Source organism: Salvelinus fontinalis, chromosome 19 (assembly GCF_029448725.1).
Source record: "Salvelinus fontinalis isolate EN_2023a chromosome 19, ASM2944872v1, whole genome shotgun sequence".
Lineage (NCBI taxonomy): Eukaryota > Metazoa > Chordata > Actinopteri > Salmoniformes > Salmonidae > Salvelinus > Salvelinus fontinalis.
The window spans coordinates 36,728,796-36,747,985 of NC_074683.1; the positions used below are offsets into that span (position 1 = coordinate 36,728,796).

Below are 19,190 nucleotides of genomic sequence, written 5' to 3' on the forward strand. Positions count from 1 at the left end.
GTCAAGCCCTCTGGATAAGCCCCTTATCTGATCCACACTGATGGGTTCTGAGTTCTAAACGTGAAAATATAAAGTATCCTTATTCATGTCACTGAGGGAGGGGACTGTAGAACATTTACATTCTGTCAGAATATGTTATCGGTAGACATCAGGGATCCTATTGGGAGAAGTGAGGAATTTGGGGCTGAGGTCAGGTCAGATAAAGTGAGGAAGAACAGATATCACTAAAGTTTTGCCTAGCAATAAAGATGTCATGTTTAGAGGAAAGGAGGATACTTCACCAAAATTGGGGTATATATATTTATATATATTTGTGCTGGTGGAACCACATCTTTGTCTATGCAGCTGTATGACCCAGTGTGTGAATAAACTTGGTTTGAGCTTTACTAATCGTTCGTGAGTTTTTACTCTGTTTAAGAACCTAACAATACCACGAGAGTGAAATGAGCAGCACCTGAACCGTCATCTGAATGAAACACGATCCTTCCCATTCATGAAACGCAAGCACAAGTATATGTTGTTCTTAAGGCATGTATCATAACTGCCGAGGCAGATTTTATACACGTTATTTATAAATGCATTGTGTCTGATATGCAACTATAGAACAGCTGGAAGTCAATTGGTTTGTGAGCCACTTCAGTACAACAGAAACGTTCGGTACAACGTGAAGTCCTGCCAAATTGGCTACCTGCTTCCAGAGCCCCTATGGGGTTGTAACACCTCAATATGCACTGACTCAGTCACTGAAGCATCTGCTAAAGAAAATACTAAAAAGGACACATTATAAGTCGCTTAAACTGGGACAGCAACTTGAAAGTTTCCTGAATAAAAGTCAGTAATATGACTTAGGATGAGCTGAAATATATCCTCTTTCATCCCAATTGCCATCATCTTTCTCGAAAAAGCTAGATGCATATTATAAACATGAAGGAACATTGCCATTTTGAAAAGTTTTTAATGCGTACAATTTCTCATTGATACATAGACAGAAGAGAACGTTGCTGATTGGATCAAATGGATGAGCCTATATTTAGACTTCACTGCCCATAGGGAGGAGTGAGCAGGTGCGTGAGGGAGGGAATGAGGAAGGAAACATTCATCTACACCAATCAGCTCCAGAGTAGTTAGGTCCACGCCTTCACTTCAGCCAGATGTTCTTATCTCCAATATCTGCGTTATAACCTGCAGCATACTTCTTTCCCGGGAGCTTTTGGAGAGAAAAGAAACATTTGTCAATTTAATTATATGGAGAGAAATGACAGGGGAAATAGCCTATTAGGCATGCTAACACATCTGGGCTGTATTAACTGGAATAGTTGGCAAAAAATATAGCAAGAAAATGTAAGTGAGAAACAGACAGGTTGGCTAGAATTAAACAACTTTAAAGGGATACTTCAGGATTTTGGCAATGAGGCCCTTTATCCACTTCCCCAGAGTCAGATAAACTTGTGGATAGCCTTTTTTTTGTCTCTGTGTTCAGTATGAAGGAAGTTAGAGGTAGTTTCGCGTTAGCTAACGCTAGTTAGCAATTGCACCAGTACTAGTTAGCAACTTCCTTCAAACCACAGGTAAATACATAAAAATGGTGTCCATGAGATCATCTGACTCTGGGAAAGTAGATAAAGGGCCTCATTGACAAAATCCCAAAGTATCCCTTTAATACTGAGCATGGAATTAAATCAATTGGGTAATAGTTTACATGTTCTGAAACCCTCTGAAGGAGGGGGAAAGTCATAGCATACACTTTACAAAACAAATCATTAAAACTAAGCCAAAGCAAGGGGTTTCAATAATCATAAGTCCAAAAACAGTTGTGGGAATTGCTTGGGTAAGAAGAGACAAGTGAGATTCCACAGGACACTTGGGCAGGTTTAAGAGTTCTAAGATTTAAGGAGCCGGACCTACTTATTCCCTTCAGCTTTGAAGAACTAGCCACTCAAGACTCATCTATCCCTTGGACATGGGATGATAGTAAAGACTAATGGTAAAGCAAAGTGTTTGTGTCACTGGGGGCGACATTGCAATCCATCACCCCAGAGACTTGGAAAACAGCACGTTAGGAGTTAACGCTAACGTGATAAGTTACTGCATTAGTTACTGCTAACGTGATAAGTTACTGCATTAGTTACTGCTAACGTGATAAGTTACTGCATTAGTTACTGCTAACGTGATAAGTTACTGCATTAGTTACTGCTAACGTGATAAGTTACTGCATTAGTTACTGCTAACGTGATAAGTTACTGCTAATGTGATAAGTTACTGCTAATGTGATAAGTTACTGCATTAGTTACTGCTAATGTGATACAGCCAAGCCGCTCTCTGTGACCCGGGCCACGCTACACCATTAGTCTTGCGAGTACGAAAAAAAGAAAAAAAAAGTGTCTAGTGTTAACAGAGTCCTACACTGCTTATCTTATCCAGTACTGTTATCAGACAGCCAAAGAATCTAAAAATAAAGACATTTATTTACAGCTTCAAATACAATTGAAGACTGGAAAAGTGGTGTTTGATTGCAAATATCAATATTGGATAGGCATTCAAGTTTTATTTTGTTTACCTTGAGTTCTTGGCATCTGCGGTTCAACTCAAGTTTTTTACCTGCCGAAACCTAAATGAATCCCCAGACAAGCCCCTATCGATTCCTAGTTTTGTCAAACACAGTACATGCTCCATTACAGAATCCTACCCTGCACTTCAACAGAAGTGAACTTTGTCAACATAGAAGTACGGAGGAGAAAATATAGACAACTAAAGCTCGCCATAGTTCATATAACATCAAGCTTATCCTCCCACTTGCTCTAGTATGATAATGCACACCATGCAAAATGTCAGCCCAAAAGACCCTGTAGCACATTATATACCCCCACTTTACAGCAGCAGCCAGACAACTCATCTCCAGTCAATAAACTTTAAAGATCAGAACAGAATGTTTTCCTGCAACAATGATACCAATGACTTAGAGAATATTCCACATCTGGCATCTCTTTATCATTCTATATATTTCAGTTTATGATGGAGGAAAAAACATTGTGGACAGACACAACCCAGACGAGAGGGAGAAGGAAAATACTACACAAAACAAACTCAAATAAAAAGGATGAAAAGGAGTAGTGTTTAGGTCCAACCTCATTATCCAGCACAGTTAAGACCCAACCTCATTATCCCGCACGGTTAAGGCACAACCTCATTATCCAGCACAGTTAAGGCACAACCTCATTATCCAGCACGGTTAAGGCCAACCTCATTATCCAGCACGGTTAAGAACCAAACCTCATTATCCCGCACGGTTAAGGCCCAACCTCATTATCCCGCATGGTTAAGGCCCAACCTCATTATCCAGCCCGGTTAAGGCCCAACCTCATTATCCAGCCCGGTTAAGGCCCAACCTCATTATCCAGCCCGGTTAAGGCCCAACCTCATTATCCAGCCCGGTTAAGGCCCAACCTCATTATCCAGCCCGGTTAAGGCCCAACCTCATTATCCAGCCCGATTAAGGCCCAACCTCATTATCCAGCCCGGTTAAGGCCCAACCTCATTATCCAGCCCGGTTAAGGCCCAACCTCATTATCCAGCCCGGTTAAGGCCCAACCTCATTATCCAGCCCGGTTAAGGCCCAACCTCATTATCCAGCACGGTTAAGGTCCAACCTCATTATTCTCCACTTCTTTCATAGTGTAGATATCAGGTGATCTCGCACCACACAGTCATAAGAGGGGCGGCAGGTAGCCTAGTGGTTAGAGCGTTGGGCCAGTAACCGAAAGGTTGCTGGATTGAATCCCCGAGCTGACAAGGTAAAATTCTGTCCTTCTGCCCCTGAACAAGGCAGTTAACCCACTGTTCCCCGGTAGACCATCATTACAAATAATTTGTTCTTAACTGACTTGACGAGTTAAATAAAGGTTAAAAAAAAAATAGAGAAGTAGTCTGGTTATATCAGGTCATCGTATATCATAAGATAAGTAGAGTGCTTTTCTCCCTTACCGATTTGAAAGCGTAGTAGCCTGCGTCATACTCGTGAGCTCCGATGGTGACCTCAGGGAGGAAGTTGGGTACAAGGGTCAGGTCTGCCACCCTCATCTTGTTTTCCACCCTGGGGAGAGAGAGGCAGGAAAACAGCAGGCTGATGAGAAGACCTATAGAGCTCCAAAATATACTATATAGGCCTACCCATGTACTAAATGTGACAGGAATGTAACGACAACACTTCGTTTCAGGGCTACACATCTAGGGAACAAATTAAGTGGTTATACTTACAGCATTCTCATGTAGTGTAATGTGACATCATCCTGTTCTACCCAAGGTCCTTTCTCGAACTTCAAGTCCTCAATGTCTTCTGCAATCTGTAGATGAGAAAAACACAAAAAATGTAAGTCTATTTTGACAATAGGATTTTGTGAGGGATTGGGTAGGCCTATAAAATCACATCAACAGTATGTTTGTGTTCTCATGTCTCTAATAGGGATGTAGCGATTCGTGTCGGTCCCATTTCAAATGTTTAAGATATAAGTGCATCAGACTGTGTAAACACAAACCGATCCAAATATAGCATGCATTGTTCAGAAAAATCTATTCAAATGTTATGTATCGCAAAAAATATATATTTCTAAATGCTCTAATTACCTTCTCTCTACCTTCAGAAAATTCCTCATATTTTGTGACAACTGTGTCCTCTCCTTCAGTGTTAAACTAAGCATGTAATTATGTTGGCAGCCATTGATCTACAAGTCATTTTCCATCCCAAACAACCCCAGGCAATATTTGTAGTATAGTCAATCTGCACGCTGTGCGCAGCTTCGTGTGCACTGACCAACGAGAGGTAGGCCTATTCCTGATCTGGCACATCTGCAGGTCACCTTCAGCATTCAAATGTATGCAAAATGGCTTGCACAATATTAGGCTGTATTTTTGGGAGTGACAGCCAATGTAATAAGGCTGGGAATTGCCAGGAACCTCAACGATACGATATTATCGCCATACTTCGGTGCCGATGCAGTATTGTGGTGAAGTCGTGGGACAGCTTTGTAAGGAAGGACGTCACTAAATCATGAACTAATTGCTTGCATCTATGTTGCTATTCCTGCAAGATGGTGTTTTCTGAGCAAAAGTAGTAGAGGACAAAAAGCAAAACATTGTTGCCCCCCTAACTGATAGTGTTAGATGCCCAGGTTCCCTTATGGCTCAGCTCAGGTGACTACACACACCACACACAGATCCAGCTCAGAGAAGCCCCAGCTCATGAGCTCAATCAGAAGCAGATTTTAACTTAGAATGGAAAAATTAATGTGTTTATGCAACAAATGTTAGTGCATCGAATCACATCGATTAATTCCTCTCAAATCAAACCAAATAGTTTCAAACTAAAACGTATCGTTCCTGTATTGTATCAGAGCCCATGCATCTATTAATGAACAAAAATATAAAACGCAATATGTAGTGTTGGTTCCAAGTTTCATGAGCTGAAATAAGAGATCCCAGAAATGTTCCATACACACAAAAAGCTTATTTCTCTCAAATTTTGTGCAAAAATTTGTTTACATCCCCGTAAGTGAGCATTTAGCCTTTGCCAAGATAATCCATCCACCTGACAGGTGTGGCATATCAAGAAGCTGATTAAACAGCATGATCATTACACTTATGCGGGGAACAATAAAATTCCACTAAAATGTGCAGTTTTGTCACAACACAATGCCACAGATGTCTAAAGTTTTGAGGGAGTGTGTAATTGGTATGCTGACTGCAGGAATGTCCACCAGAGCTGTTGCCAGAGAATTTAATGTTCATATCTCTACCATAAGCTGCCTCCAATGTCGTTTTAAAGAATATGGCAGTACATCCAACCGCCCTCAACCGTAGACCACGTATAACCACACCAGCCCAGGACCTCCACATCCGGCTTCTTCACCCTCGGGATTGTCTGAGACCAGCCACCCCGACAGCTGATGAAAGTGAGGAGTATCTCGGTCTGTAATAAAGCTCTTTTGTGGGGAAAAACTCCTTCTGATTGGTGGGGCCTGGCTCCCCAGTGGGTGGGACTATGCCTTTTCAGGTCCACCCATGGCTGCGTCCCTGCCCAGTAATTTGAAATCCATAGATTAGGGCCTAATGAATTTATTTAAATTGCCTGATTTCCTTATATGAACTGTAACTCAGTAAAATCATTGAAATTGTTGCATTCATATATTTTTTTCAGTATAGATACACATCAAGTCATCTTGACAAGGGAAAGATGGAGATCCCTAGCCTCTAGTCACACATTGCATTTTCTTACCCTCTCGATGTCTTGTGCCTGCGTTGCATCATAAGCAAGCAATTCTGCATTCTCACTGAAATACAGAAAAACTATCTCAAAAAAAGGTTAAATGTAAAACATGATGAGCCATCCATGGGGTCATCGCAGAGGTATCGAGCATAGTATTCCCTTCAATAGACAGCTTTGTAGTCCACCAACCTTATTTTGGGAAGGTAGGTCTTCTTGTATGCGTCCTCAATGCTCTTCAGATAGGGTAGGGGCACATCCTGAGGGTAAGACAGGATAGATGAATAAAAGACAGGAACAACACACATTAGTAAATAGGCTATTTGAAAAGTTAAATAACTACACCACATTCAACACAATTCACTGGCTTAGTGGAAGTGCCTTAAATGGATTGAAGTTAACAAGTGGAAGACCCAAAGTGGTCAACAAGCAGAAGATCGGTTTGGAACAGCTGTTGAAACACATTCTCACCTTCAATGATCTCATTTGTAGAGCAGAAAGGTAATGAGGCCTAACTTGAGAATACTCTTGGCACACACTATCAAATGGTTCAGTGGGAACGGATACAGATCTATGCCAAGGACCATGCTTGTATTCTTATCCAGGCTTCAGTTTGATTTCATTCCTGTATTGACCACTATTAAGCTTAAACCCTAGAGGAGTTTAACAGATGGTTTTGTGCCAAAATCCTACCCGTCCACTAACAATCTAAAACACAGTGCAGCGTTTGGGCATATAGCCTGAACAAGACATTAGGTTATTTAACATGCACCCTAAACATTGAATAGCACAAGTTCATACACAGCATACATCTGCTTTTCTAACAGCTTTAAAACTGATGCCTGAACTAGGGATCGACATGGTCAATTAATTAGGGCCGATTTCAAGTTTTCATAACAATCGGTAATGTGCCTTTTTGGACACCGATTACATTGCAATCCATGAGGAAACTGCGTGGCAGGCTGACCACCTGTTAAGCGAGAGCAGCGTCAAAAAGGACCTTGTGAGGGCCTCCCGGGTGGCGCAGTGGTCTAGGGCACTGCATCGCAGTGCTAACTGCGCCACCAGAGTCTCTGTGTTCGCGCCCAGGCTCTGTCGCAGCCGGCCGCGACCGGGAGGTCCGTGGGGCGACGCACAATTGGCATAGCGTCGTCCGGGTTGGGGAGGGTTTGGCCGGTAGGGATATCCTTGTCTCATCGCGCTCCAGCGACTCCTGTGGCGGGCCGGGCGCAGTGCGCGCCAACCAAGGGGGCCAGGTACACGGTGTTTCCTCCGACACATTGGTGCGGCTGGCTTCCGGGTTGGAGGCGCGCTGTGTTAAGAAGCAGTACGGCTGGTTGGGTTGTGCTTCGGAGGACGCATGGCTTTCGACCTTCGTCTCTCCCGAGCCCGTACGGGAGTTGTAGCGATGAGACAAGGTAGTAATTACTAGCGATTGGATACCACGAAAATTGGGGAGAAAATGGGATAAAAAAAAAAATTTTTTTAAAGGACCTTGTGGCTGGAAGGTGCCAAGTTAAGTTGCTAGCTAGCATTAAACTTATCTTCACATAATCACTAGTTAACCTAGTAATATCATCAACCATGTGTAGTTAACTAGCTTGTCCTGTGTTGCATATAATCAATGCGGTGCCTGTTAATTTATCATCGAATCACAGCCTACTTCAACTTCACGAAACGGGTGATGATTTAGCAAAAGCACATTCGTTGAACAAATGTACCTAACCATAAACATCAATGCCTTTCTTAAAATCAATACACAGAAGTATATATTTTTTAACCTGCATATTTAGTTAAAATAAATGCATGTTAGCAGGCAATATTAACTAGGGAAATTGTGTCACTTCTCTTGCGTTCAGTGCAAGCAGAGTCAGGGTATAAGCACAGCGCTGTTTATACTTCAAGCCTATAAACTAAGTGCCTATAAGAACATCCAATAGTCAAATGTAAATGAAATAAAAAATGGTATAGATAGAAATAGTCGACATGTCATAATTCCTATAATAACTACAAAGTAAAACTGGGAATATTGAACCACCAGCTTTCATATGTTCTCATGTTCTGAGCAAGGAACTTAAACGTTGGCTTTTTACATGGCACATATTGCACTTTTACTTTCTTCTCCAATACTGTGTTTTTGCATTTTTTTAACCAAATTGAACATGTTTCATTATTTATTCAAGACTAAATAGATTGTATGTATTATATTAAGGTAAAATAAAAGGGTTCATTGTTCATTATGTATTGTTGCAATTGTCATTATTACGTTTATATATAAAAATCGGCATCAGCTTTTTTTGGTCCTCCAATAAATCGGTATCGGTATTGAAAAATCATAATCGGTCTACCTCTAGCCTGAACATATGATGTTGTTGGGGCTTTAAACTAAAAGCATTTTAAACTTGTCTCAAAGTCTCTACAGTGGTTGTGATCTATTTCACAAACAGAAAAATACGATGCTCAGTCTGTCGCAAATGGAGAATAATGTTCTTAATTTGAATTTGTAACTTGCCAAATGCCTCTGGTAATCAGTCACAATTACAGAAATGAGTTGTGGCTTTCCAGCCTGCGCTGCCTATTTAGTACCTCTCACACTTGGCAGGCAGGCGGTCGGGCCTCACAAAGCCTGGTAGTTATTAGCATTGAGGCCCCAGCAATAATCCCCTCTTTAAAGATAATCACGGAGGGTTGGAGGAATCCGGTGCAAATCCGGTGCAAATATGGAGTCTTAGAGTAGTGTTAACGACAAGTCATCCGTGCTTAAAACCTGGGCGATTTTCAACTGGCGTGATTTGACTCATACTTTAGATCAGTTTTCCAAAGTTGTGGATCTCTGATTGGATTGTAGTGTAAATCAATATATAAAAAACTTGTAGCAGTGCCAGGCATTCACACAATTTACAATACTTTTTGGACAGGTCTCAAAATCGGTTAAATAAACCCGTTCAGTCACATTCAAACTGTCTGTCAAATTCCACATAACGGATGGTCTTTCACACAGACAGACGATATGTCAAGAAGAGGATAGTATGGATGGTCTTTCACACAGACAGACGATATGTCAAGAAGAGGATAGTATGGCTGATATGTTTTTTTCTCACTACCTTGCCTGATGCCTTCAGCTTCTTCTGCACTTCTTCTGCTGGCATGTCCACATAGATGACCAAGTGGGGGGGAAGGAACTCACAGATGCTGATACCTTTGATTTCATTGTAGTGGTCAACACCTGCATTACAGAACATACAAGATTCATCAACCTCAGCAATGTAAAATGTCCCCATGTTATTTATGGTGACATACAGCAAAAAGCTTCTTCACCCCGTTTATTTATTGAAAACACTAATGACCTTTCAATATCCTGGCGTTGTCAAGTTGGTGTTAAACCAGATCTGATTCATAACCATACAAAAAGACTATTCAGATCTGTTCCACCCTTGTTATAGGGATTTCAGTACTTACACTGCTTTCTGATGTAACCCTGTTTGAACATGGCCTCCACAAACACCATGTCACTGTAGGGGGAGCGCTCTAAGACCACACCTTGGCCTGGAGCGAGAGAAAGTTTATGACAAGAACATGAATAGAATAATGTTAGTTTAAGATCTAAATGCAAACAGACATTTAGAATAGCACAAGGCATTCATTTAACTACAGAAACACGTAAGGTCAAGAGCTAAATGTCTGTTGTTTTTCCCCAATAGCCTAACACAATCTTGCTGTAATTTTTGTGTGATATGTGAGCGCATTCCTTAGCCAACCAGCCATACCTGTGGTGATCAGATGCTCCATGGCGTCTGACCACTGCAGGAGCCTCATGAGGTACATCCATGCCTGCAGCCGGTAGGAGTTCCCGTCAGCAGCCTTAGGGTCTCTGTAGAACTTCTCCAGGCTGCAGTTACCATTAAAGGCGGTTGGCAGAGGCGCCTTCTCCGCTGTCATCTTGTCCAAGTAGTGCGTGTCAGGCTCAGGCATGTACAGCATCCCTACAGACATCAGGCAACATGGTAATGTTGTCAATCTACAAAGGGGGCAGGGGGGTCATTGTGCCCTTCTGTTTTGTCCCAGAAGGTAGGAAAGGGATTCAAAAAAGAAAAATGTTAGTACTACCAAAGAATACCATAACTACGCCACATTGATATGCACTTTAAATGAGTAAAAAAAAATGCAAATGATTGGCATTATCACCTTCTAACCTCCCAACTTATAAAGCCTAATAAACAAGTAGTTTAGACATCAATAACTGCATTGACAACAGCCTGATCATTACCCATCTTCTCAGCCAGATTCTGGGCCAGCGCCCCCTTTCCGGAGGCCAGGTTGCCATCAATGGAGATTATCTTGCTGTTCTCCATGAACCTTGGAGTTGTCCTCTCGCCCAGTGCATATGTCCACCAACCGTACCGCAGGTTCCTTACTGAGCTTGTGTGAATACCAGCCTAAAATACAGAATATATGTTTATCAATGAACAATAGTTCACAAATCAAATATTGAATTGTACTCAGTGTCAATAGAATGAGCATGTGAATGTCATGCTTCTGTCCTGACTAAAATCAGCCGGTAATGGCTGGTCCACCAGGCAACCTTCTGAGCTCATCTAGCAAACGTTAGCTAATTAATTTAGCTAGCTAGTTAGACATCTTGTTTGAGTTAAATGAAGCTATCTGTTAATTATTTACAATACGTTATTGCAGATTAGTTGTTGACAGACGCAAAACACCCATCTGTTAGCATTAGGATTGTTGTTCTGCTGTCCTTGTACCAACGCTTGTGAACTTGATGCCCTTCGTTGCGCGAGAGAGCATTTTGGCAATTCGTTTTACAACCTTACCGTCCGAATAGTTGTCCCTATTTTGAACACGGCTGTCCCTGAGGGGAGGACCAACCGGAGCACCCGTACCGCCATGGTTATTTACCACCAGAACCACAAATCGTCTCCAAAATCGCTCTATTTGATAGTCCTTCGAGGCGCGACAATAACGCTTCGGGAGAGGGGGTCTTGCCCGTAGTCGCTTAATATTGACGTTATCAATAGTGGGGGGGTCTTGCCATAGTCGCTTAATATTGACGTCATCAATAGCATGCAATTGAATTGCCTGAAAGAAAAAGAGGAATTTCAAATGTTACATATGATCTAGCTACTGTCTCGTTTAGAAGAGTTACAGGGTGTGTTAACTGGTGGTATCCCGTCCTCCCCGGCCGTTGGCATGGTGCAGGAGCAGATAGGATCAAAGTAGTGGAAGGGTGTAGTCTGTAGTGGGTTTTTAATGAACGTTGGTGGCAGCTGCTGAGAAGTAATATTTTACCGCAGAAGAGTTATAAGATGTTTTTGAGATTTTTTTTATTTTGATGAAATAGTGTTATATAGGTGTAGGGTAGGTTGGTGGTGCAATTTCTTATTTTTCCCCCCTTCCTTTTTGTATCACAAATGTAACGTGATCGAACACACACTACCAGTAGGTGGCGTCATGCACAAACAAAACGTGCGAACACCATGATACCAAAGAAGGAGAAGCTACTGTCTCTTTCCTAACTTCAACTATGCACACACCAAGGTTATGCCGTTGGTCAGCGGTGGAAAAAGTAGCCATTGTAATACTTGAGTAAAAGTAAAGATACCTTAATAGAAAATGGCTCAAGTAAAAGTGAAAGTCATCTAGTAAAATACTACTTGAGTAAAAGTCTAAAAGTATTTGATTTTAAATATACTTAATTATAAAAAGTAAATGTAATTGTTAAAATATACTTAAGTATCAAATGTAAAAGTACGGATCATTTAAAATTCTTTATATTATATATATTTTTTAATTACGGAAAGCCAGGGGCACACCAATGCTCAGACATAATTTACAAATGAAGCATTTGTGTTTTGTGAGTCCACCAGATCAGAAGCAGTAAGGATGACCAGGGATGTTCACTTGATAAGTGTGTGAATTGGAACATTTTCTGTCTTGCTAAGTATTCAAAATGTAACGAGTAATTTTGGGTGTCAGGGAAAATGTATAGAGTAAAAAGTACATTATTTTCTTAAGGAATGTAGTGAAGTAAAAGGAAAAGTTGTCCAAAATATTAATAGTGAAGTACAGATACCCCCAAAAACTACTTAAGTAGTACTTTAAAATGTTTTTACTTAAGTACTTTACACCACTGCTGTTGGTCTATAAGTACAACAGTACTTCAAACGAACAGCATTTACATTACAGCAGATGTGATCAAGATACACCATCCATAGACGCTAACTACTTTAGCGCCTATTGACAATATTATTGTAACGACCCTGGGTTTATAAGCGCGGATAAACTCTGCTGCTTGAGCATGCTTTTGCGGCACAGTCGATAGCGCACTGGACTTCGGGCTAGAAGGTCGAGGGTTCGAGACCTGCTCCCTGCTGTTTCATTACAGTATCTTCTGACCGGAGAAGTATTGTTAATTATTAAGAGCCTGAGGCTTGCTCTTAACAAACCAGGGGTGTAAAACTCATTCCACAGATGGAGGGGGGGGGTTTTCCGCTAATTTATGTTTTGACCACAAATACCAGTATAGGATGAGCAAACAACATTATTTTGGTATGAGTTGAAACTGCGCTATGCCGAAATCGCTCCAACCATTTCCTGGTGGCAAAAATTCTAATAGTTCGCTTTTGTAGAGAATCATTGTACCATCTAAACTGATGTGAAATATATTTTCTATAACCAAAAATATTGTATTTTCAGCTGTTTGAAGCTGGTGTTCCAACCTGAAATGAATAACGGGAAGCATAGAAATAGCTCACATAGAACAGATCTACCACTTCTTAGACTTGCTTTCAATGTAACACTCATTTCTATATGAATTTGGTCGGGTCGCCCAAGAAGTTACATATTGCAGCTTTAACAGAATATTAACTTTAAATAGCCAGATTTTCACTGGACGCTGTCATAGCCTCTTTTTTTTTTGCCTGAGATACAGACTGCTTAATTGATCCGCTAATACAGGACTGGTAAAGGCCCAATACTTACTTTTGTGCTTTAAAAAAAATGTATTATACCGGTTTTCAGGCGGTGCTGCAGCACCCCTACTTGCCACAGCTATGGACACTGTGGACAGTTACTTTAAGTATATCCATCTACATTGTAATACTGTTTGTTCTCCTGCTCCTCAAAGAGTTGAATTCAACACAGGGTCTACTCTAAATCCAGTAGATGGTTCCAACTGACCCTGGATTAAATTGTGTTTTACCCTCATCAATCTACATAGAATTCTTTTGACAATGTATATAAAAAAAGAAGGAAATATCACATTTCCATAAGTTTTCAGACCCTTTACTCATTACTTTGTTGTAGCATCTTTGGGAGCAATTACAGCCACAAGTCTTCTTGGGTATGAGGCTACAAGCTTGGCACACCTGTATTTGGAGAAGTTCTCCCATTCTTGTCTGCAGATCTTCTCAAGCTACGTCAGATTGGATTTGGAGCGTCGCTGTACAGCTATTTTCAGCTCTCTCCAGAGATGTTTGATTGGGTTAAAGTCCGGGCTCTGGCTGGGCCACTCAAGGATATTCAGAGTCTTGTCCCGAAGCCACTCCTGCATTGTCTTGTCTGTGTGCTTAGGGTTGTTGTCCTGTTGGAAGGTGAACTTTCACCCCAGTCTGAGGTTCTGAGCACTCTGGAGCATGTTTTCGTCAAGGATCTCTCTGTACTTTGCTCCGTTCATCTTTCCCTCGATCCTGATTAGTCTCCCAGTCCATGCCGCTGAAAAACTTCCCCACAGCATGATGTTGCCACCCCCATGCTTCACCGTAGGGATGGTGCCAAGTTTCCTCCAGATGTGATGCTTGGCATCAGACCAGAGAATCTTGTTTCTTTAGGTGCCTTTTGGCAAACTCAAAGCGGGCTGTCATGTGACTTTTACTGAGGAGGGGCTTCAGTGTGGCCACTCTACCATAAAGGCCTGATTGGTGGAGTGCTGTAGAGATGGTTGTCCTTCTGGAAGGTTCTTCCATCTCCACAGAAGGACTCTGGAGCTCTGCCAAAGTGACCATCGGGTTATTGGTCACCCCCCTGACCAAAGCCCTTCTCCCTCGATTGCTCAGTTTGGCTGGGCGGGCAGCTCTATGAAGAGTCTTGGTGGTCTAAACTTCTTTCATTTAAGAATGATGGAGGCCACTGTGTTCTTGGGGACCTTCAATGCTGCAGAAATGTTTTGTTACCTTTCCCCAGATCTGTGCCTCGACACAATCCTGTCTCGGAGCTCTACAAACAATTCCTTCGACCTCATGGCTTGATTTTTGCTCTGACATGCACTGTGAACTGTGGGACCTTATATAAACAGGTATGTGCTTTTCCATATCATGTCCAATCAATTGAATTTACCACAGGTTGACTCCAATCAAGTTGTAGAAACATCTCAAGGATGATTCATAGAAACAATGCACCTGAGCTCAATTTTGAGTCTAATAACAAAGGGTCTCAATACTTTTATAAAAATGTTTAATACATTTGCAAAAATGTTTATCTCTTTGTCATTATGGGGTATTGTGTGTAGATTGATGAGAAAAACATTTATTTAATCCATTTTAGAATAAGGCTGTAACCTAAATCAAAATGTGGAAAAAGTCAAGGGGTCCGAATACGTGTCGAATCCATTGTATGTTTACTGTTACCGCATCGTATCCTGGACAGAACATATCTGCCAGGGAGAAGGAAAAAATGTACTTATCTATTTTTAACTTAACTTTTTTAATTACATTTTTTTAAACTTCTTAAAGCATTGTTGGTTAAGGGATTGTAAGTAAGCATTTCACTGTAAGGTCTACACCTGTTTTATTCGGTGCATGTGACAAATAAACATTTGATTTAAGTATTTGTATCCTTGAATACATAAGCTCTCTAATTGCTTTGGAGTAACACCTGTAGCTCCCTGGGCTTTACACTTCCTTTCTGTCAGCTCAAGGTCGTGACTTGGCTGCTGTTTCCCCTGTTGTCCTGGAGACCATGAATGTTGAACATGGCCTACTGTCAGACTCACTCGTCTATATTTCATTCCTCCGACTTCAAGCTAATATTTCTCACTTAATTTCTGAAAAAAGAATACACAAAGAGAAAAAAGGTCAACATATGTGACTACTTGCCAAGACTTGGTTAGAAAAGGTTGGGGAAAACTAAAGTAAAAGACCCTTGGCACGATCGTCATAGTAACTGGACCAAAGCGCAGTGGGATCTGGGTTCCATATCTTTTATTACTAGGTGAAACTCACAGCAAAACAAAAACAATACATCTCAAAACGAAACGTGAAGCTAACAATAGTGCTAACAGGCAACTATACACAGTCAAGAGCCCACAAAGTACAAAGGGGAAATGGCTGCCTAAATATGATCCCCAATCAGAGACAACGATAAACAGCCCCACCTCAGGACGAGCGCGAGGAGCAGGCACAGGACGTACTGGACTGTGGAGGTGCACTGGAGGCCTGATGCGTGGGACCGGTACAGGTGGCACTGGGCTGGTGACACGCATCTCAGGGCGAGTGCGGGGAGGAGGCACAGGGCGTACTGGACTGTGGACACGCACTCCAAGGAGAGTGCGAGGAGCAGGAACAGGACGCACCTGACTGGGAAAGCACACTTGAGGGAGAGTGCGAGGAGCAGGCACAGGACGTACCGGGCTGTGGACACGTACTGGAGACCTGGTGCGTATAGCCGGCATACAGAACTTTAGCACACTTCTCAGGACGAGTACGGGGAGCTGACTCGGGTGGCACCAAACTGATAACACGTTCCTTTAGTCCAAATCCGTGCATCCTCCACCAACTCAACAACTCTCCCACCTCTCTCTCCTCCAAATTCTCCTTCTTCTCCCAGACTGGCTCTGGTTTACTCCTCGGCTCCGCCGACTGCTTCCCAAATTTTCTTGGGGTTTCTGTGGCCATCCTCCCCGACTTTGTCGCTGTCCCTCCTTCGCTGCTTCCGTCTGCTTCCATGGCAGGCTCTTCTTTCCTGCCATTATGTCGTCCCAAGTCCAGGATGTTCTCTCCCTAATATCCTCCCAAGAACAGGATGCCATTACCTCCCGGGCACGCTGCTTGGTCCGTTGTTGGTGGGATCTTCTGTCACGATCGTCATAGTAACTGGACCAAAGCGCCGCGTGATCTGGGTTCCACATCTTTTTATTTCTAGGTGAAACTCACAGCAAAACAAAAACAATACATCTCAAACTGAAACGTAACGCTAACAATAGTGCTAACAGGCAAAGTCAAGATCCCACAAAGTACAAAGGGGAACTGGCTGCCTAAATATGATCCCCAAACAGAGACAACGATAAACAGCTGCCTCTGATTGGGAACCATACCAGGCCAACATAGATGTATAAATCACCTAGATAACCCACCCTAGTCACACCCCGACCTAACCAACATAGAGAATAAAAAGCTCTCTATGGTCAGGGCATGACAACCCTCCAGTAACCAAGAGAAACCTCATCACGTATTACAGATATTGCAAACCTCATCACGTATTACAGAGATTGCATACCTCATCACATATTACAGATATTGCAAACCTCATCACGTATTACAGAGATTGCAAATCTCATCACATCTTACAGAGGTGGCAAACCTCATCACGTATTACAGAGATTGCAAACCTCATCACGTAGTACAGAGATTGCATACCTCTTCATGTATTACAGAGATTGCAAACCTCATCACATATTACAGAGATTGCATACCTCATCACATATTACAGAGATTGCAAACCTCATCACGTATTACAGAGATTGCAAACCTCATCACGTATTACAGAGATTGCATACCTCATCACGTATTACAGAGATTACAAACCTCATCATGTATTACAGAGTTTGCTAACTTCATCACGTATTACAGAGATTGCAAACCTCATCACGTATTACAGAGATTGCATACCTCATCACATATTACAGAGATTGCAAACCTCATCATGTATTACAGAGTTTGCAAACTTCATCATGAATTACAGAGATTACAAACCTCATCACGTATTACATAGATGGCAAACCTCATCAAATATTACAGAGATTGAAGACCAATATTTGTTTAGGCCATGCTTTATCAAAGATAGTTCACAGAAAGCTGTGAATGAAGATGGGCTGAAAGTAAATTAACATAGATGCTGGCTGACAGTACTGAGGCCAATGCAAAAGGGGTGAACTTCAAAACTTCTAGTGTGCAATTTGTGCTTCCGTTTAAAGATAGGCTGCACATGCACATACATGTAAGACACACACAGAGCATAGAAACACCCATCCTCCCAGCTCACCAATACCCACAACCCCACATAGACACATTCTAAGTGCACCCAAGGTCACACAACCACACCCCATCCATCCACACACACATGAGTGTTGAGAAACACACACACACACTTATCTACAGGAACCAAGATAATTAGTGAATAAAGTACAGAGCAGTAAAATAACAATAAGCAATATTCAGGTATCACGGCTTAAACCCTGTGAGGCCAGTTGTGGCATTTGGCAACGCATCTCTGACGAATTTCCTCTAGTTTATGGCAGGTTTTAATTTCACTTTTCTGCAGCTCAGTGGATTTTACAGTGCCAATAGGGAGGCAATTTGCCTGCTTTGTTTATCATTAAACAACTGGACATCCATGGCAACAAAAGTAGGTTTTAGCGTTCAACCCGGTTTTAGCGTTCAACCCACTGAAAATAGATACTTCATGGAAGCGATTTATATTCATTTGCCAAATATTGCATTGCTGTTTTTATCTGATCTGTGTAACCAATGTGCATGCTTTCATTTCATACTATTTATATTGCTGACCTATAATAGGAAAGGATACAGTACATTTGCTTCTGTTTAATGAAACAGGACATAGTATATTTGATCCTTTTTCAGTATAGAACATTTTTGGTTCTAAATCAAAGATTTCATGCAAGGGGAGAAGGTAGAGCTGGTAGTTGACCCCACAATCTGTTTCTTGTCCAGAGAGCAGAGGAAGACTTGATCACCGAGGGGCGGGGAAAATATTACAAAAAATGGGACTACAATTATGGTCCTCTCTTCCCTGCATGACAGACATTGTGGTTTCTCCCCAACTCAGAACACACAGAAGCGATTGCCATAATTAGCTAATATCACCCTTTACAGCTCGCCCGTTGCAGTCCAAATGGGCAGAAACCATGACACTCCCTGGACATATTATATGACCTGATGGTAATGGAGTAGCAGTTTTACAGTCTATAATGAGACTGAGTCACAAGTTGAGGTGTTATCATAATGCATGTGCAGCCTTCACATGCTACTGTCTTCCCACAGGAATAGCTAGCATCATGTTTTCTCTCCGGCTTCCCCCAGTGTGAATAGACTAGGTTTCCATACGAGTCTGCATTACACAGAGGCTGGAGTAAAGATTTCTCCATCAACAGCACAGCACAGTACAGTACAGTACATTTATGCATCATGCAATCTGTGCATTCCTGCACTTCCTTTACTATTCAATTCCAGTTGTAGGCCTTGATGAGACTCAAACCAGTATGCAATTGGAAGAACAAGTTTATCAGCCCTGGATGTGATGCAGGTGGTTGAAGCCTGCGCCCCTGTGAAAAAACAAGCTTCCAAGTCATACTTAAATTAACCTCGGAAAGTAGCATCCCAATGTTGACTACGAGATTCAGCACTGGACATTGCTGTGCTTAAAATAATATGGATAATATATATCTGGGGTTCCCGAGTGGCGCAGCGGTCAAAGGCACTGCATCTCAGTGCAAGAGGCATCACTACAGACCCTGGTTCGATTCCAGGCTGTATCAAAACCAGCCGTGATTGGGAGTCCCATAGGGTGGCGCACAATTGTCCCAGCGTCATCCTGGTTAGGATTTGGCCGGGGTAGGCCATCATTGTAAATAAGAATTTGTTCCTAACTGACTTGCCTGGTTAAATAAAAAATTGAAAATAATAAT

General features: G+C 41.9%; 1 protein-coding gene across 1 annotated transcript; it reads right to left on the bottom strand.

The window, feature by feature from the left end:
- Positions 1 to 935: 935 nt before the first annotated feature.
- Positions 936 to 11,282, bottom strand: LOC129816674 (NADH dehydrogenase [ubiquinone] 1 alpha subcomplex subunit 10, mitochondrial-like). Its single transcript, XM_055871438.1, has 10 exons — positions 11,086 to 11,282; positions 10,524 to 10,692; positions 10,024 to 10,239; positions 9,716 to 9,802; positions 9,361 to 9,482; positions 6,449 to 6,516; positions 6,269 to 6,323; positions 4,255 to 4,340; positions 3,982 to 4,090; positions 936 to 1,207 (listed from the first exon to the last, which is right to left on the bottom strand). The coding sequence occupies exons 1-10, from the start codon at positions 11,158 to 11,160 to the stop codon at positions 1,139 to 1,141; spliced, it is 1,056 nt and encodes a 351-aa protein (XP_055727413.1). The 5' UTR covers positions 11,161 to 11,282; the 3' UTR covers positions 936 to 1,138.
- Positions 11,283 to 19,190: the final 7,908 nt, after the last annotated feature.